At 41.7% G+C, this 25,883-nt stretch overlaps 1 protein-coding gene across 1 annotated transcript in view; it reads left to right on the forward strand.

The window, feature by feature from the left end:
- OSTN (osteocrin) overlaps positions 1 to 25,480 on the forward strand; it is a 34,761-nt gene extending 9,281 nt beyond the window's left edge. The window contains exons 3-5 of the mRNA XM_089513257.1: positions 22,082 to 22,174; positions 22,719 to 22,939; positions 25,396 to 25,480. Of these exons, the coding sequence (XP_089369383.1) occupies positions 22,082 to 22,174; positions 22,719 to 22,939; positions 25,396 to 25,480 (399 nt within the window). The remainder of the gene's footprint in view (positions 1 to 22,081; positions 22,175 to 22,718; positions 22,940 to 25,395) is intronic.
- The last annotated feature ends 403 nt before the right edge of the window (positions 25,481 to 25,883 follow it).

A 25,883-nucleotide genomic window follows, 5' to 3' on the forward strand; every position in this document is an offset into this window, starting at 1 on the left:
TTCTTTGTGAATGAAAAGGAGAACATAGCTGATAATGCCTGGAAAGAAGCAAATTGCAGGAGCATCTAGACTACAGAATTAACGCAGTTCGACACCACTCTAACTGCCATAGCTTAATGCTCTGGAATTCTGAGAATTGCAGTTTTGAGGGCTGTTTAGCATTCTCTGTCAGAGAGCTCTGGTGCCACAACAAACTACAAATCCATGGATTCCATATGATGGAGCCATGGCAGTTAAAGCAATGTCAAACTGCATTATTTCTCCAGTGTTGCAGCAGCCACATCTTTTTGGAGGGGCTCTCTTGAGATTCTTCTTTAAGAATTTCTCAACACCTAAGCAAGTTTACAGGCTTTGTAAGAGACATCATTTGCACACTTCCATATAAGTATTGTTCTTTCTTATCACTAAACTGTCAACATGTGTGATGCATTCTAAAGTATAAGAGGACAGATCCCTGCTCAGAGGGGATTACAGTCTAAAATTTAGTACAGAAAAAAACCCCAGATAAAGACAAGATAAATGAAGGATGAACAAACTAGAGACAAAGGACCCCCCCTCCCCAGATATATAGTTATTGTTGTTGTTAACTGCCTCAAAGTCAACCTCAATTTATGGTGACTCCATGAATGAGACATCTTCATGACCTATCTCAAAAGCTCTGTTCAGGCCTTGTAAATTCAGGCTTGTGATTTGCTTGATTGAGTCCATCCATCTGGCTTACGCTCTTCCTCTCTTTCTGCTGCCTTCTACTTTTCTTAGTATTGTCCTGCTTTCTCATGATGTGGCCAAAGTACAACAGCCTCAGTTTAGTCCTCTTGGCTTCAGGGAGACTTCAGGCTTAACCAGTTCCAGAACCCATATATTCGTCTCTTTGGCCATTCACAGTATCCTCAAAACTCTTCTCTAGCCCACATCTGAAATGAGTTGATTTTCTATCAGCCTTCTTCACCATCCAGCTTTCACATCCATACATAGTGATGGGAATTACAATGGCATGAACAATCCTTACTTTAGTGTTTAACTTTATATTTTTGCACTTTAGGCTTTTGTCCTATTCTTTCATAGCTGCCCTTCCCAGTCCTACTCTTCTGATTTCCTGACAGCAATTTCCATTCTGATCAATGACTGACCCACAGTATGGGGATTTAAAAAATTATTTCAATGTCCACATCCTCTGCCTTGAGATTATATGACTCTTCTGTGGTCATGAGTTTTGTTTTCTTAATGTTCAACAGTAATCCTGCCTTAGCACTTTCTTCTTTGACTTTCTTTAGTAATTGTTCCAAGCCTTTGTTATTTTCTGCAAATAGTATGGTGTCATCCGCATATCTTCAGATTGTTGATATTTCTTCCTTCGATCTTCACCCCTCCTTCCTCTGAGTCTAAACCTGCTCTAAGTATGATATTTTCCATATACAGGTTGAACAAATAGGGTGATAAAATGCAGCCTTGTCTGACCCCCTTTCCAATTGGGAACCATTGTTTCTTCATATTCTGTTCTAATGATAGCCTCTTGTTCTGAGTACAGGCTATGCATCAGGATACAACACAAACACACACACACACAAACATCAGACACTAGTAACCAAAAGATCATCCATGTGCTAACCAGGTCTGACCCTGGTTAGCTTACAAGATCAGGCAGGATCTAGTTCCTTAAGGGTATTTAGGCTCTGTGCTGTATTGTGTGTGCATGTGCCTTCCAATCACACATTGACCTATAGAGACCCCATGAATTTCACAGGAGTTTCTTAGGGAAGGAACCCTCAGAGGTGGTTTTCCCTGTTCCTTCCTCTGAAACAGAGGCCGGGAACAGACAGGCCAAATGCGCTGTGCTGGCGCTGATTTTATGGTTAGGGACCATGCACCAACCTCATGGTCCCTAACCCTAGCATGGTGCAGCAGCGTAGTAATGATGGCATCTCATCCATACAGGCACCATCTTTTTGACATAAACGATGTGCAGTGTCCACATGTCGCTGCACATCGCCTACGTAATGAGTGCACCCAGTTTTTTTGGATTCTTTTTACTCTGGATGGACGGCATGTGGTCTGGCAGCTGCAACATCCCTCTGGAGGGAAAAAGGTTACTGGCAGGCTGCCCTTTTGGGGCAGTCTGTCCTGCGCCTGAGCCTTCAGAACCTGGGATTCATTGGTGACCTTCTATCTAAATACTAACCAGAGCTGATCCTGCTTAACTTCCAAGATCAATCAGGATCTAGTGCCTTTTGGGGTATTTAGTATGTGTGCCTTCAAGTCACCTGATGATTTATGGAGACTCCAAGTATTTTTGTATAGGGCTTTCTTAGGGAAGGAGTAATGAGAGATGGTTTTGCCAGTTCCTTCCTCTAAAACATTGCCTACAGCATCTGAAATTGCTTGGCAATCTCCCGTGCAAGGACTAACCCAGGGCTGAGATATGTGTGTGTGCATGCCTTCAAGTCATCTGTCAGTTTATGACAACCCATGACTTTCATACAGTTTTCTTAGGCCAAGAATCCTCAGAGGTGGTGTTGCCAGTGAAATACAGCCTACAGCACCTGGGTTTCATTGGTGGTCTTCCATCCAGTTATTAACTAGGGCTGACCCTTGTTAGCTTCTAAGATCTGATTGAATCTGGTGCTTTTAGCTAGTTAGTGCTTCCTTTTCCAATCACCCTGTCAAAGTACAATAGCCTTGGTTTTGTCCTTTTGGCTTCTAGGATGAGTTCAAGCTTGATTTGCTCTCTGATCTATTTGCTGATCCTTTTCATTCTGCAAAAATGAAATATTTTCTCCAGTGTGGAAACACACTCTTCTGTGTTAGAATGAAAGAAGCAATGATTTGTAGTACTAGTGGGGATTAGCCATTGAATTTATGTCTCAGTGCAGAAAATCCACCTCCTTTCTGGATTTTAGCCTTTTTATGTGGATGAGAAAACCCATCTCCATCCACAGACCTCCCCTGGTTTGTAGACACCTGGACCTTTTCTGTCTTGGCTGGAGAATACTGGACCTCCAGCCTGGCCAGTTTGTACTGTACCTTCTCCTTACACAATAATCTAATCACCTTGATGGGAGCAATAAATCTCACAGGAGAAGTAAGAAATGTGCAGGTTGGGGGGGGGTGGATGGATGGTGGGAGGGAGATGCAAGACAAGGAGCAGTGGAAAATCTTTAGACATGATGTAAGAGAGAAAGGAGGCAGGAATCAGAGCGTGTTGGAGGTTTTGAAGTGAGACTATAAAAACTCTGAGAGAAAAGGGAACATTAGGGATAAGTCAGAGGAAATAAGCTCAGAAGGACCAGTGGGTTGTTTGAGGGTTCAGAAGGAGAATTCCTCTCTAATTCTGGACAAGGTGAGTGTCTGCCTTCCCTTTTCCATTTTTCTATTTTTGCAGCTGCTTTTGTTTTCTATTTCTTTGCCTGGTTTTGTTTTTACAATACAGTACAAGTTATTTCAGAATCAGCAAAGTTTGCAGGGAAGGACAGGCAGGTCTTCTTTCCTGCAGGAGAACATGTTATCTGTATGGTTCGTGACAATTCCCATATAATGATAATAGAATGAAATTATCCCATTTTTTTTAAAGGCACTGCAGTTTGACCAAGGTCTGTGTCCTGTCTGAGCGCACTACAGACAGGGGAGGGCATTTCAGTACTTTATTTATTTTTAAATAATGATCCATTTGTTTGACTGATTTTTTTTAATAACCACTGCATGCTTTCTCTGAACAAACATGATGGGGAGCCAAATGTAGCCTTTGCTTTGGAACTCCAAAGCAAAAGTTGTTTAACTACTTCGGTGGGAGGTTTGTGGTGGTGCAGCATTTGGACTGAGGGACAGACAGGGTGATGTAGTGGTTTGAGGATTAGAGACCAGAGTTCAAATCTCTGCTCAGCCATGGAAACCCACTGGGTGACCCTGAGCAAGTCACACTCTCTCAGCCTTAGAGGGAGTCAAAAGCAAAGCCTCTGAACCAATCCTGCCAAGAAAGGATAGGTTCGCTTTAGGGTCACCGTAAGTCGAAGAGACTTGATCCAACTGCCATGGCTCCATCCTGTGGAATCTACGGATTTGTAGTTTGGTGAAGTATTTAGAATCCTGTGCCAGAGAGCTCACCAAACTCTAGAAGTTCTCAGAATGGAGGTTTTGCATTTAAAAGTGTACCCAATGGCTATAACTGTATATTGGGCATGAGGGGAGAGGGAACAGTCCTCACTACACACTATTGTATTTCCTCCTTTATCTAAAATGTTTGTTGTATGCATCTTGGAGCAGAGAGCTTCTTTTCCTTAGACAGCTCTTAAAAAGAAGGGTCTGAAAAACAATAGAATGACAACACCAAAGCAACTTCTTGGGCAAACTAGAAGTTTCTTGTATGGCTCAACAGCTGCCTGCTGCCACACTGCAAAATTATTGAAGTTTGACACCATTTTAACTGCCATGGCGCCATCCTGTGGGAACCCCTGGATGTCTAGTTTGTTGTGGCACCAGAGATCTCTGACCGAGAAGGCTAGACACCTTGCAAAACTACAAATCCCAAGATTCCATAGTGTGGAGCTGTGGCAGCTAAAGCAACATCAAACTGCATTTATTCTGCAGTGCAGATGCAGCCTAAATGTGCTGAAAGTGGTTTCGAACATAAGAGTGAAACATAGCAACCTGCTTCATCTTCTCTGAAGCAATAACCATCCCTTGTTAAACAGGCAGTATTATTATTATTATTATTATTATTATTATTATTATTATTAACTTTTATTTATGAAGCGCTGTAAATTTACACAGCGCTGTATATACAATCTTTTTAGTTAGATGGTTCCCTGCCCTCAGGCTTACAATCTAAAAAGACATGACACAGAAGGAGAAGGGAGTGGTGGAGGGAAAGGGGATGAGGTCCAGCAGTTCTTCTCTACCTCCAAGGCCTGGACCAAGGCAGATGGACTGGAGGGAGGGCTTGGCTTCATAATGGATGGTTAATTTTCTTCCAGGGAAAATACGTACTCTCAAGTAGGATAATACATATACAGTACATAGCAATACAGGAAATGGTTTCAAGAAACTCAAGACAGTGTGAATAAACAACCCGTTCCAAAACCTTAGAAAGAAAGGGAAGAAGAGAAATCAGACGATAGCTAGACAAAGAGGAGGGGTCAAGAGAAGGTTTTTTCAGAATAGGGGAAATGAGAGCATGTTTGAAGTCCGACGGGAAGGAGCCTGTAGAGAGAGAGAGATTGAAGATATGGAGAAGCGAGGGCAAAAAAGAAGGAGCTATAGAGATTAGAAAGGAGGGAGCTATAGAGATTAGTATTTGATATGTATTATCCTACTAGAAAGGCCTCTTCCCCACCACCACTCCCTTCTCCTTCTGTGTCGTGTCTTTTTAGATTGTAAGCCTGAGGGAAGGGAACCGTCCAATTAAAAAGATTGTATGTACAGCGCTGTGTAAATTTACAGCGCTTTATAAATAAAGGTTAATAATAATAATAATAATAATAATAATAATAATAATAATAATAGAAGACGAGTAGGAATTGGATCAAGAGAACAGGTTGCAGGTTTGGAAGAGTTCAAAAGTGTAGAGAGTTCATCCAAAGAGGCAGAAGGAAACACAGAAAATTGTACAACAAAGGTACAAGAACTGTAGTCCACAAATGTAGACTACAAACAGATCTATCTGAATATGAGTGTGTCTGCACTACCCTGTCATTGCAGTTTTATGCCACTTTAACTGTCATGGCTCTGTCCTAGAGAAACCTGGGATTTCTAGCTTGGGAACATACTTAGAAACTTATGCTAGTGAGCTCTAGTCCCTTCCCCTGAACTACAGCACTACAAGAGTGCTCCTGCCCTTCTGAGGGGGCATCTATATTGTAGAAATAATGCAGTTTGATACCACTTTAACTGCCAGGGTTCCATCTGACAGAATTCTGAGATTTGTAGTTTTGTGAGGCACCAGCACTCTTTGGCAGAGAAGGCTAAAGACCTTGTAAAACTATAAACCCCAGGATTCTATAGGATGGGCCTACAGCATTTAAAGTGCTGTCAAACTGCTTTCTTTCTACAGTGTAGATGCACCCTGACCCCTGCATATCCTTTCCTTTCCTTTCCTTCTTTGCCTCTCTTGTGACTGTCTTTCTTTTGTGACTCTCTTTTGTGACCCCAGCTAGTCCAACTATACAAACAATCCAACCTGTTATGTGTCTCTGCGTCTTTTGTCTTCAAAACAACATGTAGGGTTTTAATTTGTATGTCCTTTTGGTTTGTTTTAAACTGTTTAAAGTCTTTTAAACTGTCATTTAACTTGTTAATTTTGTTTAAATTAGGCTATTAAAATCATTTTATTATTCACATTCTTTTAAATTGTGCCTACTGTTGGGTTTAAAAAAAGCCCACCTGAGTATCTTGGCTCATTTCGGATATTAATGAAAGGAACGGTGTTTTCTTTAGACTTGGACACTCTGACACTGGATTTAAATAAGTGATGGATGGCCCAAATTATGTATTTTACGAGATGCCTTTTTTCACATGTTCCCTAGATGAAAGCCTTCTCTCTCTCTCTCTCTCTATATATATATATATATATATATATATAGAGAGAGAGAGAGAGAGAGAGAGAGTGAACTGCCAGTGGACCATTTCTTCTTCTTCAGGGAATATACGAACAGTAGTGTTCTTTTCATGTCAATGCTGCAAATTGGATTGAGCCATTTGTCCCCTAATCTATAGCCTTTGCTGCATTAACTGTTAAACATAAACAAAGTGCAGGAAACTTCAGAACTTATTGAAAAGACTGAGAGCTTATTCTTTTTTCCTAGGCTTCTTGACCCTCACACTCATGAAACCTATCTTGTCAATTCCTGTTCATGAAACCAGAGGGGCCTATATGTTCAGCGTGAAATTCATGCAGACTTCGGTGTCCTTTCACCTTGACTGCTGCCAGGGGTTATAAATCTGGGGTTATAAACACAGGACTTGGTATATCAATTAATTTTGAGATGGGTTGGTGGATTGGTTGGGACAGAAATGTTTACTAAATGTGGGAAATCACCCTAGCTGTAGGCCAGTGGTTCAGATTTCCTTCATGGCCAAGGTGCATGCGCAGGAGGTGCCCAATCAGATCCTCTAGATTAGGGCTGGACAACTGTGGAAGGTGGGCACCAAGGACCAGTTCCACCACCACCATCACCCTATTGCACCAACACCTGCCAGTGCAGAGGGGCTCTCTATCTGGTTTCTTCTAGATATGGTTCACATTTTCACTCTTCCTCTTCTTCTTCTTCTTCCTCTTTTGCTCCTCCTCCTTCCTCCTCCTCTTCCCCTTCCTCCTCCTCCTCCTTGTCTTCTACCACAGTGGCTCCTTGATATCCACTGCAGTTTGGTTCCAGGGCCCCTCAATGATGCTAAAATCTTCTCAAGTCCCATTCAATACAATACTTTTATGAATTTGTGACCTTTATATAAAATAGCAAAATGAAGGTTTGCTTTTTGGAATTTTTTTTTAAACATTTTCAACCCATGGATGGTTGAATCAGTGGATGAAGAATCCATGGATATGGAGGGCTGACTGTACTTCTTCCTCCTCTTTATCCTCCTTCTCTTCCTCTTCCTCCTCCTATTTTGCTCCTTGTCCTCCTTCCCCTTCTTCCTTCATCTCCTTTTCTTCTTCTTCTTCCTTTTCCCCTCCTCTTCTTTTCTTCTTATCTTCCTCTTTTACTCATCTTCCTTCCTCCTCCTCCTCCTCCTCCTCCTCCTCCACCTGTTCCTCATTTTCTTCCTCCTCCTCCTCCTTTTCTCTCTCCTTCCTCCTCTTTTCCTACTTTCTCCTCCTTCTTTTTCTTCTCCTCTTCTTCCACTTCCTCTTCCTGCTCTTCCTCTTCCTCCTCTTCCCCTTCTTCTTATGTCCCACTGCTCCTTCTCTTCTTCCTCCTCCTTTTTCCTCCTCTTCTTTTCCTGCTCATCTTTCTCTTTTGCTCTTCCTCCTTCTCCTTCTGCTACTTCTTCTCCCTCCTTCTTTCTCCTGCTGCTCCTCCTCTTCTTCTTCTCCTGGCCTTACTCTTTTGCTCTTCCTCCTTTTTCTTCTTTGATTATGAGTGAGTGACCTCCCTACTACAATGGTGGCCGGTGATTTCCATGGCACTGCGGCTGTGCATCTGTTCAGGGTTTTACTCCCAACTGCATAAGAGCCATCTAAGGTGCTTCCATGCTTAGTTTGGGGATGGGTTTCAGCACCATGGAGAGCTCCCACAAAACCCTGGCTGGATCCTCTTCCCTTTGACATGGCAGCTGATAGCCACCCATGCCCATATCTTCCTGCCCATCTGCATAAAAGCTTTGGTATGAATCTAGATATCTTTAGAGTTCAGGTATCTATGAGCTGAAGGATTAAACTCTACTGATGATATTCAACTTCTAGACCTCAGGTTAGCACAGGGCAGAAAGCCCTCTTCTGAGTGATGTTTTAATGTGTATGGTTTTACAGTGCCTTTATCTTTTTAATTGTATTCTGATTTTAAACAAATGATCTGTTTTAATATTGCAGTCATTTACAGTGGGCCCTCCCCATTTGCTGGGGTTAGGAGCACAGGACCCCCATGAAAGTGGAAAAATAACAAAAACACTCTTTTTTACCTGAGATAACTCCTCTCTAGGAATCTCTAGATCCTCCAGAACAACTCTGTGGTCAACATCTGCTAGAAGCTGACCACAGAATTGAGCCGGAGGGCCTACAAATGCCTTGAGAAGTGCTTGACTTCTGGGTCATGATAACTACAGAGCTGTATTGGAGGCTAGAGATTGCTAGAGAGAACATATTAATCAATTTCACGAATAATCAAATCCACAAAAGTCAGTGCTGCCAATGTGGTGGTCCAACTGCAATTCCATTTTAATTGTCACTTTGTTTTAATTGCAAGTTTTTAGATTGTAAGGAGCTTTGGGTCCCAATTTTGGGAGAAAAGTGGGATACAAATTAATATAATATAATATAATATAATATAATATAATATAATATATAAATAACTCCTATCTCCCTACATCAGCCTGCCCAGGTTCTAAGTTCTTCAGGGGAGGCTCTTCCCTCCAGCCCACCATTGTCTTGGGTTCATTTGGTTGGAACATGGGAGACTGGGCCTTCTTGGTGGCTGCTCCTAGGCTTTGGAACTCCCTCCCAAGGGAGATTTCAATGACCCCCAAGGCTTCTGTGCTCCAACAGACCTTTTAGGAAATAACCAAAATGGCTTTTAGCGGTGTGTTTTGCTGGTTTTTTTTTTAATCTTTTGTCTTCTGATGAAGACCTTTTAAAGAGTTTTAATTCTAGGTATTTATTTTAAATGATAATTTTTATGTTTTAATTCTTTTGTTATAACGGTTCTTGAACTATATTTGCTATAACTTTTGTATGTTCCCTTGGGAAAACACATATTCACACAGGCAAACTCTTGAAGACAGTTCTCTTGACACTGGACCTTATCACACTAGAGGAATCCTGTTGAGAATCAGAATGTAAAGTAGATTTAAAGGAGGAAAAAAACTCAAATGCTGGAGGTTTTTCACACAACGTTTTGGCATTACAGAAATAACGTGAAAATAAAGCAAACGTAAAGGGGACAAAAATGACACCTTTTTAGTTTTGGGAAGCTTCTTGACAGGCTTCTCCTTCATGAATGTTCATTTTTATTGTTTTTTTTTTCCAAGGGGGCTTCATGCTTCTGGAAAGCCAGTGGCATCTGGTGGCTTCCATTATGAATAAATAAAAAGGAGCATGATAGCCATGTTTAAATATTTGAAGGGATGTCATATTGCAGGTGGAGCAAGTTTGTTTGCAGCTCCAGAGACTTGGTCTTGGAACAATGGATACAAGTTACAGGAAAAGAGATTCCACCTCAACATTAGTAAGAACTTCCTGACCTTAAGAGCTGTTTGACAGTGGAATATGTTGCCTTGGAGGGTGGTAGAGTCTCCTTCTTTGGAGGGGATCATCTGTTGGATGACCATCTATTAGGGGTGCCTGGATTGTTTCTTCATGTGTGGGAGAATGGGATTGGATTGGATGGCCCTTGAGGTCCCTTCCAACTCTTATCATTCTCTCATTCTATGAGTGTAGCTGATATTTTAGTCTGAACCTTGAAGGAGATATCTAAAGAGCTGAACATGTGTGGTGGTGGTGTGTGTGTGTGTGTGATGGAACTCATGGAACACACTTCGGATTGTTCATGGAAAATTCAGACTTCCCCACTGCAAACCACCATTGATGGAAGCTGGTCCTTCTCAAAGCACTGCTGGGGACAGAGTTACTCTGGAGAATCCATTTAGCCATCATATGGGTAGTCAGGAGTGACAATCATTATACATTAGGACTGGAGTATGGCTTTGGCGTGGCTTCTGGCCTCTTAGGACGCATGCATCATTTAAACAGCATACTTCCAAAGTAACCTGAAACAGCTTTATTTTGGCCTGTCTGTTTGGGCCCTATTTTATCTGATTAATTCCAAGTTCAAGTTTTATGAGAAAAGGAGGAGATATCACCACCCACTTTCCATGTTATGTTATTGTTAGATGCCTTCAGGTCTATTCCATCTTATGACCACTCTTACCATAGTGTTTTCTTGGCCAGATTTGTTCAGAGAGGCTGAGAGAGTGAGACTTCCCAAGGTCACTCAGTGGTTTTCCATGGTGGAACAATTATTCAAACCCTGATCTCCTTGATTTCAACACTCAAACCACTACACCATGCTAGCTCTTGTAGTCCTATACTACCATAGTTTTTCCTGGAAAAAGTATTTAAAGGAAGTTTGTCCCAGCATTCCTCTGAGGCTGAGAGAGTGTCATAGAATCATAGAATCATAGAGTTGGAAGAGACCACAAGGGCCATCCAGTCACTCGTCCATGTTCACCAAACTGATTTCTTTATCTGAATGAGGTCTCCCTGAGAGCTAGGATGTATCTATATTGTAGAAATGATGCAGATTGATACCACTGTAAGTGTTGTGGTTCCATCCTACGGAATCCTGGAATTTGTAATATTACAAAGTTCTTAGCCAAAGAGTGCTGATGCCTCACCAATCTACAAATGCTAGGATTCTGTAGGATGGAGCCATGGAATTTAAAATGGTGTCAAACTGCTTTACTTCTACAGTGTAGATGCACCCCTAGTCCAACACTCCAACCCCTGCAACGTGCTGACTCCAATTTGTCCAGCCACTGCATAATAAATCTCTTATCATAGTCCTTCTAATTGGACCTACAGTAGTTAATGCTCAAATTAAAAGGAGGGAGAGTTTGTTATTATCTTGATTGCAAATGTTCTAAAAAGCCACTGAACTGAAAGGAGAGGTGCAGGTACCATTCCTGAGGTCAGTCATCCAATTCAACTTACTTCAATAACGCAAGTAGGGAAGCATTATTGATTCATTATGGTTGCACAATTTTTCAGGAAATCTGAAATATAATTATCTGAAAGTCTGCATAAGGTGGGTGGGTTAAATATCTGTGATAACTTTAGAGATACCAGACATGAATTCAGTGATAAGCACTTGACATTTGAATCTCTCCAGTTCACCCCCCTGAGTCACTTCCTTGCATGTTGCACCATCCCATCTTGTACACCCCAGTCTTTGCAGACCCAATGCAGTTTGACACCGCTTTAACTATCATAGCTCAATGTTGTGGAATCCTGGTATCTGTAGTTTGTTGTGGCACCAGAGCTTTCTGACAGAGAAGGCTAAATATCTCACAAAACTACAAATCCCAGAATTCTATAGCATTGAGCCTTTGCAGTTAAAGCAGTGTCAAACTGGATTAGGGCTGCAGTGCAGATTCAGCCAAGGCCTGGTACTGCTTTGACATTAACTCTCTTCTTGGAGTAAGAATGAACAGTTCTTCTCTAGTTCTTTCTTTTTTCAAGCATGCTTTTAATATATAAGTGCACCTAAGGAGGCTTCTTTTTGGATTGTTTCCTTTTGCATGTTTTTAATGAAATTATATGTTTAACCTGGTATGTTTTTAATGGTTTCATATTTCTAACTTGCTATAGAAATGTTGATGTTTTTAATCCTGTTTCTAAAACTGTACAGCATGTACTGTTTTTAAGTATCTTTTGTAAGCTGCCTTGGGTCAAATTTAGGAGAAAGGTGGCATACGAACAAAATAAATGAATAAAAAACCAAACAAGGACCTAGAATTCCCTGCTTCCTGGTTAAAGAGAGCATAGAACTCTCTTGCTGAACATTGTACTGTTTTGGGTATCTTTTGCAAACTGCTTTGGGCCAAGTTTAGGAGAAAGGTAGCATAAAAATAGAATAAAATAAAATAAAATACACAAACAGAATTCCCTTCTTGCCAGTTAGAAAGGGCATAGAACTCTCTTGCTGCAAACTGTACTTTTTAAAAGTATCTTTTGTAAGTTTTCTGGGGTCCAATTAAAAAGAAAGGTAGCATATAAATAAAATAAAATAACTAGAACTCCCGGCTTCCTGGTTAAAGGGATTTCAGAACTGCTTTGTTGCAAGAGCTACAGTGGCTGCTGGTCCATTTCTGAGCACAATTCAAAGTGCTGGTCAAAACCTGGGAAGCCCCACTTTGGTCCAGGAAAGACCTTATCTCCACATATGAATCTGACTGGGCCTCATTCCCACTACCTTTTAAACTGGATCACAATTTGGTTTGAACTGGTTCAAATGACCCTGTTCTCACTTAAACTGATTCGGTGATCCAACTGGGTAAGGGGGGGCATGCACCAGACTCATTTAACCCGTGTCTTTTTAACACTGATTTTTTCTGCTTCTTTTTCACCAATTTCACAAGTGGATTGGAATCGATTCAAATTTGCCCTTTGGCTGGCTGGAAGCAAATCATTTTGAACTGATTCATTCGTAAATACGAACTACAAGTGAATTATTTTAATGTCAGAAAATGCGATCAGGGCAAATGTAGTGGAAACCACACTCTGATGTTGAATCGATCCATCAATTTGGATTGCACACCAATTTATCTGTAAGTGGGAATGGGGCTTATGGTGAGGAAATGGAAAACAGAGCCTTCTCAGTGGCAGCTCCCAGTCTGTGGAACTCCCTCCCACATGATGCTCAATTGTCTCCCTCTCTACTTTCTTTGAAGTGGAAAGTAAAGACCTTTGTATTCAAACATGCCTTCAACTTTTAACTGGTTGGGACAGAAAAAAGTTCAATGTGTGTGCTGTATGTTTTAATTGGTAATATGTATGTCGAATGTGTTTTTAATTGTTTTTCATTAATTTTTGATTGGATTGCATGTTTAATGCTTTTTAAACTTTTGCACTACTGCTACTATTACTACTACTACTACTGCTATTATTACTACTTTGTCATTTGTTGTTGTGTACCTGAAAGTCCTTTCCAACTTATGGTGACCCTAAGGTGACTCTATCATGGGGTTTTCTTGGCAAGTGTTTTTCAGAAGGGGTTTGCCATTGCCATCCTCTGAGGCTGAGAGAGTGTGAATGGTCAAGGTCAGAAAACACACCACCGGAGAGTTTCACAGAAAACACGGAAAGAACAGCTAGGGAGAAACTGACAACGTAATGAACTGTTTTACAACAATGTCCCAAAGGAATGAAACAACAACTCTACCATATATACAATGACTATATTACTATGTGTGTAACCACATTGTAGAAATAGTACAAAACACAGGATACACAATACAAAATGCTATAGAGAACTATAGATCTCAAACTATGTCCACTGTGCTTCCTCTGGTCTTCACAACCTCTGTTCCAGCAAATTGATTTCCACAAGTGGTAGATAGATAGCAAATTATATCAGAATGTGCTTTCTCAGATCTTCACAACCTCTGTTCCAGCAATATGATTTCTACAAGGTCAAGACAATAGTCAACACAATGGTGGATGCAGCAATACAGTTTGTGTAAATTGTAGGTAGTAAATAGAATTAGTGTGGTGTAATGGTTTGAGCATTGGACTAGGACACTGGGAGACCAGGCTTCAAATGCTGGCTGGGCCCTGGAAATCCATTAAGTGACCTTGGGCAAGTCACATCCTCTCGACCTCAGAGGATGGCAATGGCAAACCCCCTCACAAGGAACCTGCCAAGAAAACCCTATGATAGGTCGGGTCTTCATAAGTCAGAAAAGACTTGAAGGCACTCAACAACAAGGATGTTTACATGCCGTGGAGAGTAGGTATAGCCAAACAGGTATACTTAGATGTGCAGATATGCATAACAATAGCCACCTTTTTTAAAACAAATGGTGATGACACCACTCAAACCTCCCATTCTTAGAGACTCCTCACTTGCTATACATCTTCTGCTACAAATGCAAATCTGTCAGCCATACTTATTACAGTCCTAGATTTTCCAAGAAAATCCAGAAAGAAAATTGGTTCTTTTTGCCTCATACTATCCACAAAGTAAGCCCTCAGGTGCAAATAAGCCCTGCTCATTCCCCAAATTGACAATAATGCCATGTGTCCAGATTGTCACCAATTCAAAATGAATGAGATTTTTTTAATAGTGTAGAAAAGCCCACAATGGGTGGGATCTTGTTGGTGTTTTGTGTGTACATGTGTTCACCTTGGGAAGTGGTTGGGCAGTTTTTGTCCAGTGCATGACATCCATATCCAGACTGTAGTTGTTAAAACAGAGTCTCATATTCTTGGAAAGTGCCCCTCTTTCTGGCCTGCTAAAACTGGCAATAGTATGTCATTGTTTGTGCATTCACTTGCACATTCTGCTCTACATTTGTTGTGTTGTGCGTTTGTTTGCCTTCAGTTGTGCTTTTGGTTGTGCAACATTACCAATCAACCCAAAGTGTCAGATGGCAAAGGTAGGCCAGATTCTAGATCAGATACTTAGGAGCTCCACCAGCCATTTTCCAAGTCAGAAAGCTCCAACAAAAGGCCGCTGGAGCTTCCTGGGAGCCGGGCTGCAGCTGGACTGTACTTACCCAGCAGTTTTGACAGCAAAATGCTTGTGGTAGGACTCAGCTGCCTCCTGGTTTAGGGTTGAATTTGGGTGAGATAAGCTGGGTAATTCAAGCGGAGCGATATGCTCCTTATTTAAGTGTACTGACAGTGCATCTACACTGTAGAAATAATGCAATCTGACACCATTTTAAGTGCTACAGCTGCATTCTATGGAATCATGGGATTTTGTAGTTTTCCCCAAGAGTAGGGCTCACAAAGTTACAGCTAAGCATGGATATGCAGTACATGTTCACATCCATGTGTGTTATGCCAGGATCCAGCCCTCAGTCACCCTTCTTCAACTTTTGATATCAAATTGATATTAAGATGATGTTTTGAGCAGATAGCCAAAAGCAGGGACCCCAGAGCAAAAAATCAGCCATACCATATCAGGAAATCCAAATGGCTCAGCGTGGGAGTAGTCAAGGCGCTTGGCTGAGATGAGATTGCTCAAGATCATAAACAGCATAATTCCTTCACTGAGGAGTGTGATGGTGGGTCAGCACCCACCATCACACTCTTCAGTGAAGGAATTATGCTGGTTATGCTGGACCTGTTTCCTTCTGAAAACGAAACTCTTGTTGTTTGAGGACATTCATGCCTGGTTGTTCTTGCATATCTCTATCCATTCTTCCCTCCTTGCAAAGTCATTTAACTCCTAAAACACTGCCCCAGGACCCATTTCTTGTTATAAATCTGCATGCCTGGACAATAGCAATTTGATCTAGTCTGAAACCAGACAGAACCTCCGTTCAATTTTTCCTGGACATCTTAGTAGCCAAATATCTCAGGTGGCTAATGAGCCATTTTCATTCCAGTCAGGGTGACCATATGTCTTAACTGCAAAGAAGAACAAGGCACTCTGAAATGTAAGGCATTTGTGAAAAATGAAAGATACAGTATTACCAAATAAAGGCTAAAAACACTCACCTAAATGTAAATCTATCCTTCTTAGTCATGCACAAAATGGAGGACATTTTGGAATTCTTCCTGTGCAGAAGGTTGAAATGTAGGACATGTCCTTGAAAAGGAGGATGTCTGGTCACCCTGATTCAGGTAACTTCACAATTGGAGCTACACTTCATAATTGGGACAGTAGCACCTCTTTACAACCCTGCAACTCTCAATCTTTTACTGCCTTTGCATCATTAGTTTTTGTGTGAGAGAGAGAGAGTATGTGTGTGGATTCCCCTTTTATAAATAAACTAATTTGAAACCTGCTTCTGGAGTTGTCTGGGTTTGAAACTGGTATGCAAAGGCTTAAGATCTCAGCTTTATGTTACCAAAGCTCTCTTACTGCTTCCTATTGAGTGAAATCAGTTTCCCATTAAATGCAATTTATTCTGTCCTCTCAGGACCCCCAGCAATTTAGGTAACATGTGCAATGCAAAACTGGCAGCACAATGTCACAATCCACTAATGAGTCAGTGTGGCCCATTGCTGTATAGCCCTGGGTGCATAAAATTGCCCTCTGTCTCCTTGGTGTGTGATGCCAGCTGTTAAGGGCAGTTACTCAAGATAGTGTAAGCATAGCTTTTCCAAACAGGAAATCTCTCTAAGTAGTTGGAGACTGACAGCATTTCCTCTCTCTTCTCCCCCAAACTCTGTCCCACTCCTCCGCTTCTTGGAGGAGGGATGTAGCAAGTGCAGCCAGCTATTTGGGGAAATGGGGCTGCTAAAGGCCCCTCAACAGTCTCTGGGCTTTCTGCCTTTACAGTTTCCTCTGCTTCTAATTTTGCCTGAGTTGCCTTTTGTATGGCAGGTCCTGTCCTGTTTATTTTGATTAGCGTACAGGCGCTTATTTTTAGCTCCCTGGGATGAATGGACAACAGCCGTTGCAGATGTTTCACCGTGAAAAATGTGTGTATTTAATCTCGCGGTTTATTTTTGCATCCCCACTTCCGACTCCAGATAATCAGGATGTGGTTCCTTGCAGAGCGATAAACTCTAGTCCTGTACAAAACCCTAAAGGCCTCAGAGGAGATGGAGGGAGCTCCAAGCTTTCAGCATGCTCAAGGAGGCAAAGCCTCATACACATCTGTATCAGCAACTGCTTAGTCCGTCTATCCCATGCATCCTCACTTTTCTCAGATGCAAGGGAGCTAAACCCGAGCCAGCACTGTAATGCAGCAGCAAAAAAAGGCTAATACAATTGCAGGCCACACCAACAGAACTATAGGGTTTGAATCAAGGAATATAATCGTATTGTTTTATTCTGCTTTGAACAGATCTCAGTGTCAGTTCAGGGCACCACAATTTAAAAAGGAAATTGGCAAGCTGGAAAGTGTCCAGAGGAGGGCAAAAGAGGTAGTAAACATCTAGAGAATAAAAGAGTGAAAGGAAAGGAAATTAGGTATATTTAGCCTGGAGAGGGAAAATGCAAAGGGATATGGCATTGCTGTTGTCGTTGTTGCTGTATGCCTTCAAGTCATTTCTGCTTATGGTAACCCTAATGCAAACCTGTGTTTTAGTCGTGCCTTTTAAATTTTGCATATTTTAATGTAATGTAATGCAATTTAGATTGTTTTGGCTGTTTAAAATTTTACTATAATGCTTTTTTAATGTTTTTATCTTTGAAGCATCTTGGGTCCCTTCTGGGAGAAGGCAGCACACAAATGAAATAAATAAATAAAATAAACCTGCAGGATTTGTTCACAGAGTGTTTGGCTTTGCTTTCCTCTGAGGCTGAGAGACTGTGGCTTGCTCAAGGTCACCCATGGACAAGCAGGAATTCAAACCCTGGGCTTCAGTGTTATAGTCCAATGTCCAAAACACAGTGAGTCTGGATATGATGTGTGTGTGTGTGTGTACCTTCAAATTACCTATAAACATATGGAAACCCCATGGATTTTATAGGATTTTCTTAGGTGAAGAATCCTCAGAGGAGATTTAGTCAATTTCTTCCTCCGAAATATAGCCTCCAGCACCTGGTATTCCTTGGCAGTCCCCCATCAAAGTACTAACCAGGGCTGATGCTGCTTAGCTATGACATACCCATCTTTAAATATCCAAGGGGCTGTATTGCAAAAGATGGAGCGAGTTTCCTTTTTGCTGTTCTAGAGGAACCCAAACCAATGGATTCAAAACTGCAAGAAATAAAATCCAAACCAAAGAATAGAAAGAACTCCCTGAAAGAGCTATTCTGCAGTGGAACAGACTATTTAGAAGACAGTGGACTCTCATTTTTCAGAGCTTTTTAAAGAAAAGCAGCTCCCAATCGACCCCCTTTCACCCCTCCTGATAGCCCCCCATCAGAAGGGCTTTAATTTTGTATTTCCAGCACTGGTGACATAGGACTGGTCTAAATGACCATTGGTATCCCTTCAGTTCAATGTTGGAGGTTTTTTACCCAAAAGAGCTCTCAGCTTGCCTGAGCAGCAAAGTGCATCCTTTCAAATGCAACAGAAGAGAAGCAGGATGACCAATTAACACTATGGCTGACTTTTAAAATAATGATTATATTGAATTTTAAGTTCAAGGTTCAGGAATGCCACGAGGGACTGCAGCCTTCTGTCTTCTGCCATCGTAGATTCCCCACTCAACCATGAAACCCACTGGGAGACCTTGAGCAAGTCACACTCTCTGAGCCTCAGGGGAGTACAATGGCAAAGCTCTTCTGAACAAAACATGCAAAGAAAACACGCGCGCACACATACAAAACACCATAAATCAGAAACAACTGAAAGGCACACAGCAACATCAAAACTATTAATAGGGGAGTCAAAACACAAATAAGCACATGTTCAAAACACACTTCAGACATAATATAATATCAACACACCTCATTAAAACATTCAGCATTTTAAAAACCAAATGCCACCCTAAATAAAAAGGTATTTTAAGGTAGATGGAAAGACAGCAGGGAAAGGATTAACCAGATCTCTCAGGGAAGGAAATTCCAAAAACTTAGGAGCAGCCACCAAGAAGGCCCTGTGTCCTGACCAGACATGCCTATAATCATGGTGGGACCAAAAGAAGCCTTCCTTTGAAGATCTTAAAGTTTGGACAGGCTCATATAGATGGTGTCTAACTATTCCTCCTCAGTGCCTTCAATGTCCTGCTTTCTTCTCTGAGATTGCAGGAACAACCCTTGTGTGTTGTTTCCCATTGCACAAGGGAACCAGAAGGTGATGCACGTGAGCAGAGACATCAGCAGTTGCCCAACACTAGCGTTCAGCAGATGGATGGTGTAGCCCAGCCTCTGTGTAACTATGTGAATGTAGATGTATGCCATGCAAACATGGTGTAGGATCTTGGCTTCTATTTCCCAGCATAGACTGCTGTGTGCAACCCTTAAATCCTCCTCCCAGGCTCCATGGGTCTTGTTTCTTCTTTCTTCCATCCTGGTGAACTCAGGGACCTGACAGATTTCAATCTGAGCTTGAGTGAATAATGGCAGAATCAAACCTCATTAATCAAGCGAGTCTGTTGATGCAGTATTTCTTCTGCTGCTTTGGCAGACAACAGACTTCAGCATGGCTGGTGGTGAGTTATAGCCTCCGGTGGCATTCTCTGACTTTGAGCCATTTCCATTTGAACCAAGGATGAATTCACACCCCCTGAGTTCTCAGTTTGGTGCTTCATGTTGTTGCTAAATGCTCTTAAGTTAACCTCGACTCATGGCGTTCCCATGAATTAGATGTCTCTAAGCCCGCTATCCTCAAATGATGTGCTCTGGTGCTACAGACTCAAATCCGTGGCCTCCTTGATTAAGTCTATCCATCAGGTCTGCAGTCGTCCTCTCTTTCTACTGTTTTCTACCTTTCCTAGCATTATTGTATTTTCCAGAGATTCATTGATTCTCATGATGTGGCCAAATACAGTAGCTTCAGTTCATCTTGGCTTCCAGGGAGAGTTCAGTCTTGATATTTTGTAGAATCCATTTGTTTGTCTTTGTTTGACCATGGTATTCTCAGCACTCTTTTCCAGCTTGTTCTTGCTGCTGTTAGCTCTCTTTGAGTCAGCCTCAGCTCATGGCGACCCTATGGATGAGCCATCTCCTATCCTCCACTGCTCTGCTTAGTTCCTGCAACTTCATACCTATGACCTCCTTAATAGAGTCCATCCATCTAGCATGCAGTCTTCTTCTCTATGTACTTCCCTCCACCTTTCCTAACATTATTGTTTTTTCCAGTGAGTCGTGCCTTCTCATGTTGTGGCCAAAGTATAGCAGCCTCAGTTCAGTCATTTTGGCTCCCAGGGAGTGTTCAGGCTTGATCTGTTCCATGACCCATTTATTTGTCTTTTCGGCCATCCACAGTTTCTTCAGCACTCTTCGCCAGCACAACATCTCAAATGAGTTGATTTTTCTTCTTATCTGCTTTGTTCACTGTCCACCTCTAACATCCATACACGGTGATACACAATGGCTTGGACAATTCTAACACTTGAAGGCAGCAGAAAGAGAAAAATACTGCAATATATGTAATGCTGGTGTAAATAAACCATGTGAAATGAATGTATATTTAGATTACTGTTCTTAGCTTTTATTTGGTAATGTCCTACATTTTTATTGAATGTCCTACATTTTATGGTACCTTTTCCTCTTTTGTGGTTATGACATCTGTTCACCTTGAAGGGAGAGAGGGCCTTCTCAGTGGTTGCTTCTCCCAGACTCTGGAACCGCCTCCCCAGAGAGGCCAAGATGCATTTCTGTGCTGGGAATGGCTTGGACTAGGAGGCCCTTGGTTTCTATAATTGTATGGGGAGACTCCTGGGATTCCAACCAAGGATTCTCTAATCCAAGTACTAACCAGTCCTGACCCTGTTTAGATCCAACATCAAATAAAATAGTTTGTTCAGGGTGATTTGGTAGATTTTGGGCTTTGGTCAGCTCACAAGTATCAAATACTTTTTTCAGATCAATAGTGGAGAGGGCAATTTGTCACTTTCAGTTGAATGTGATGCAAATGACATGTCTTCGTAGCAGCCAAAGTGTGAACATGTCAAGTGCGGCTTCTTTGGAACTGGATGCATTGCAACACAGTTATTTTGTGTTAAAAAAAACTCTTTTACATCTGTAGAGCCTTGTGTACTTTTGAATTTTATTCTTGTGACTTGGGGAATTTAACTGATATTCAGCATGATCAGATCCTGCCTGCCCTGACTATGGCAAAAAGATATATTGAGGCTGGAAGAATAAACCATCAATCCTTGTTTGGAGGGTATTCTTGTTCTACCTATGCACAAATATGTATCTTTAGCTAGGGATATTTTGGGCAAGTGGAGCTGCCTTGTAGAAGTATTATTTTTCCTCTGACTTTTGTTTGTTTCTGTGACTTCTGTGCCATAGTAAAGGGATCTTGCAGCTTCACAGTGTTGAGGAACTTGTGCTGATCAGGTGAAGTCAATGACAATTAAATCCCAGTTCCATACCTTCCAAGATTTTACTGATGAAAACTGGGAAATTGAAACCAAGCAACTTCAGAGTGTGGTCAAGATGATGAAAGTTATGAATGAGGAGGACCAGACAACCTAGGAGAAGCTGCAGCAATTTGCTTTGGCCTGATCCTACTGTGATTCTGCTCCATTCTTTCCTTTCCCTCTTGTTGAGTTATTTGAATGCAAACTACCTTTGTACATTGAACTCAGTCTGCAGCATCTGAAGAACGCTAGGAACAAAAGGGGTGCTTTTGGTTGTTCTGGGTGGAAGGGATGATGAGTACCATGTACTAGCTGACCTTAGTTCAGAAATCCAAGCTTCAGTGCAATAACAGAAAGCTTTATTCAAGAAAACTACAGTTGTTCACAGCATGACAATGTTACCCAACTCAAGAAAAATCAACATCCCCTCCAACCTGAAAGATCAAAGATATGACATAACCCATCATCCCATATTACAAAACAAAGGTACAATATAATTGAATAGTAAGCATGACAGGAACTCAGATCCTGACGGAGAGAAACCAGGACATTTTAAAAGCAGCTGGAAAAGTAGAAGGGAAGAGGATTATTTGGGACCATCCCTGCCAAAAGGGGATGGTTGGAGTGTATGCAATTCATTTCCAGGTGGCAACATAAACAAAATGGGGAAAAGTCAAAAGGAGCAAATACTTCTTCAAGGCACAACACATCTCATGTATTCTATTTTGAATTCTCCTCTTTATCCCTGTATGTTTCTATCACAAACTGTTTTCCTTTCAGATGGTACTGTGCCGGCGAGTGGGAGGCTATTTGGTTCTGGCTGTCACCTTGTTGCAGTGGCAATCTGCCATAGCATTTCGGGCACAGCAAGAGGTAAGTGGGGAGCTTGGAATCATGGCATACAATAGTGATTTACAATTTCCCCCCAACAAGCTGGGTACTCATTTTAGTGACCTGTGGAGAGGGGACCTTTGTGGAAAATGCAATCATTTCCAGCAGGCTGAAATCACAGCATGGAGGTTTTTCCCAGTGCGAAGGCTTCCTTGTTTGAAAGCTCCCCCTGTGGCCAGGTTTGTAATTCCCCCCCCCCCCCCCGTTTCCACTAATCACCAACTGGGGGAGTTGTGCATTAGCAGAAACACACCACACATTCTGCACCACATAATTTTTCATTCTGGATTAGGGTGTGATTGAGGGACTAAGGCACAATATTCAGGCAACTGGCAAGAGGGACTGGTGTTTGATGGGGAATAGGATTGGGTTCCAATGGCTGCACTTTCCTACCCTTATTCTGAATGGAGATGTGGTCACGACCTTCTGCATTCAGCTCTTATGCCTGCTGGCCATCCTTGGTTGTCCAAAGTGGAACAGGTTAGAAGTCCAGCACCCTTCCATCATCTCTCTTCTCCTTTTCCAGCAGCATCTTGACTCTTCCCTGACACTGGGCATGGGACATCCTTCCCCCTCCAGTGAAGAGAAGTCGGCTGCAGACCTGGCTGCAAAACTCCTGCTCTTGGATGAGTTGGTGTCCCTTGAAAATGATGTCATCGAGACCAAGAAGAAGAGGAGTTTCTCGGGGTTCGGTGCCCCTCTGGACAGGCTGTCAGCTGGTTCAGTGGACCTGAAGAGCAAGCCGAGGTGGGAGATGCAGAATGGATAGGTGTTTCAGATTTACGCAGATCCCTTTTGGTGCTACTGGCAAGACCAGGGGTGAAGGCTAGAGCTGGATTGGGGTACGGTGGCTGGCAGGCTCTGCAGATTCCCCATTCAGCCAGAAATGGTCTTGGTCAAGTGACTCATTTCTAGCTCTTAACTAGCCTCACATTGGCCTCCTTCCTATTGATAGCACCAATTAGACCCATTAAATCTATCAGGGATGAGAATAATATCACTTTCACAGCATTGGATGCTTTCAGCTGTCTGAAAGACCATATCTCCTTGTACACATCTACCTGAGATTTAAGGTGCTTTCTTTGAGTCCCTGCAAGCATATTTGGTGAGGTCATGGGAGACAGGGCTTTCTTGGTGGTTGCTCCCAGGTTATGGAACACAGCCTCATTATCATTGTTGTCATCGTTGTCATATTTATTTATATCCAGCTTTTCTCCCAAAATGGGGACTGAAAGTAGCTCACAATTTAAAATAACCTCTTGCCAAAGTAGGCCCGGTTGGCCCCCTCTCTGCTCTGTTTTCACCGACCAGCAAACACCTTCCTCTTGAATCAGGCCCTCAGCTTTTAACTTGCTGGAGTAGCACAATGCGCATGGTGGTTTTTAATATGTAAGAAGCTTCAGTGTTTTTTAAAGTGTTCTGAGTTAATGTTTTAAAGTAAACTATTGTTTAATGCTTTTAAAATTTTGTATTTCATACTGTTTTAGCTATATTGTTTTTATTTGCAATAAGGAAATAGACATAGGCTGCATCTGCACTGCAGAAATAATCCAGTTTGGTACCACTTTAACTGCCATGGCTCAATACTATGGAATTCTGTGAACTACAGTTTCTCGTGGCACCAAAGCTGTCTGACAAAGAAGGCTAAATATCTCACAAAACTACAGTTCCAAGAATTCCATATCATTGAGCCATGACAGTTAAAGTGGTGTCAAACTGAATTATTTCTGCAGTGCAGATGCAACCCTAGTCTATGAAAGCTTGTGCTACAACTTCTTTCCCACAGTTAGTCCCAAAGGTGCTACAAGATCCCCTCACTACAAGGATGCCCATCTGTTCAATTGTAAGTTGCTGTGGCTACAGGTGGGCACAAGAGGGCAGACGTACCCTGTGAAAAGCATCCCTCTGAGTTCCGTCTCTCTATATATGTGATTTCCTCAGCTCTGTTTTCTGATCCAAAACTTCTCTAATATTCAGCTTCATGCTCTGATTTTTTTTTAATGGTCCTGAGAACCAAACCAAGAGGCATAATGGGAATAACACTGCAAGAGCACCTCAAATGCATTTCCCCAGTTCTATTGCAAATACTTTGTGTTCACAGACTTGGATAAATGACACAGCCTTCAGTTTGTAACCATTCACCTTTTCCTTCACCATTTCTTCAACAGTTTTCTTTACCACTTTTTTAAAAATGAAGAAAATAAATAAAAATCAATATGAGGTCAAAAGCTTTTGAGGCCGGCATCCATGGTTTTTTTTGAGGGGGTGGGGGTGGGGATGGGGGGCTATGTGGCTGTGTTCTGTACATGTTCTGTACATGAAATGTTATATGTGACATTTCATCATCAGGAATAAATGCTTTCAGAACATGCCACATAGTCAGAAACACCCACAAAAACTATAAATAAAAATCAGTTAACAAAAAAAAAAAGATCTGCCCTGTCTTCTAAGTGGTAGCACCACAAGTAATCCATTTGCAAGCCCATTATATAAAGATATAAACGACGACGATGATGATGATGATGATGATGATGATGATGATGATGATGATGATAGCATTGCTGTGAGAAAGCCTTTGAAAAGGGCTCAGTTTTCAAATGCTATCTGCCATTTTGGATTTATTTTTTGCAAAAATTGAACGTGCCTCTTTTTTGCTCACACACACATTCACAAACTGGATTTTCTCCACAGGAAACAACTTTCCAGCATAGAAACAGGATTTCATAAGGACAAAAGAACATTTCTGCACAGAAAACAAGTTGCCTGTATAGCGTTTTCTGAGCAGTTTTCATGTAGAATAAATCTCAAACTGGTCACCGTACGTTGGAAACGGCCTGAAGACACATAGCAACAAAAATCAACATCTTACTTGATTCTATGCAATTGCAGGATCTCCTGTTGCACACGGAAACAAGACGATGCCCTTTGCCAAATATATCATCCCTTGCACAATGTAGATATTCAGCAGAATGATAGTGTGGCACAACCATTGTGTAAATATGTGCATATGGATTTAGACTAATTAAGCACAATATGGGATCTGGGCTTTTGCGTCATGGCATCAAGGACAAATTCTCACAGGCCATTTATGGCAAATAGTGCATAAAAGGAAAGGCAGCTTCCCAGACAAGACTGAGATTGAGATCAAAGTACACTCCTTTGAAGAGCCTCCACTCAGCTATCTTAATTTTTCCAACCTGCAGGAAAGTTGTGGAAGTTCCCAAACGAAGGTTTGGAATCCCTCTAGACCGGATTGGAGCAAACCGTCTGAACAACTCCAGAGGTTAGCAGATGTGGGTAAGACCAAATCAACAAAAGGGCTGGATAGATTTAAATGACCCAAGCTGGCTTTCAGCCCATGTTGCTGCAATCCATATCCGGATCGAGACAATCCAGCTTTTTCTTCCCCGTTCTCCAAAGGGAAAACCTGGCCTTATGGGGAGCAACTTAGAGAGCTTTGTATGTTTAGCCTGGAGAAGAGAAGGTTTAAGAGGAGATATGATAGTCATGTTTAAATTCAATGATATGTGAGAAATACAATTTATGAGTAACATTAGTACAAAAACATGACTAAGGATTATTTATGGTGTGGTATAAGAGAAGGTCAATGGAGGGGGTGACACCATGGATTACCGCACTGGGTGACACCAAACCTAGTGACGCCACTGCATCCTAGCCACTGTCTTGAACA

Source organism: Sceloporus occidentalis, unplaced genomic scaffold, assembly GCF_023333645.1.
Source record: "Sceloporus occidentalis isolate IW3139 unplaced genomic scaffold, rSceOcc1.0.p SCAF_2, whole genome shotgun sequence".
In the NCBI taxonomy this organism is placed as follows: Eukaryota; Metazoa; Chordata; class Lepidosauria; order Squamata; family Phrynosomatidae; genus Sceloporus; species Sceloporus occidentalis.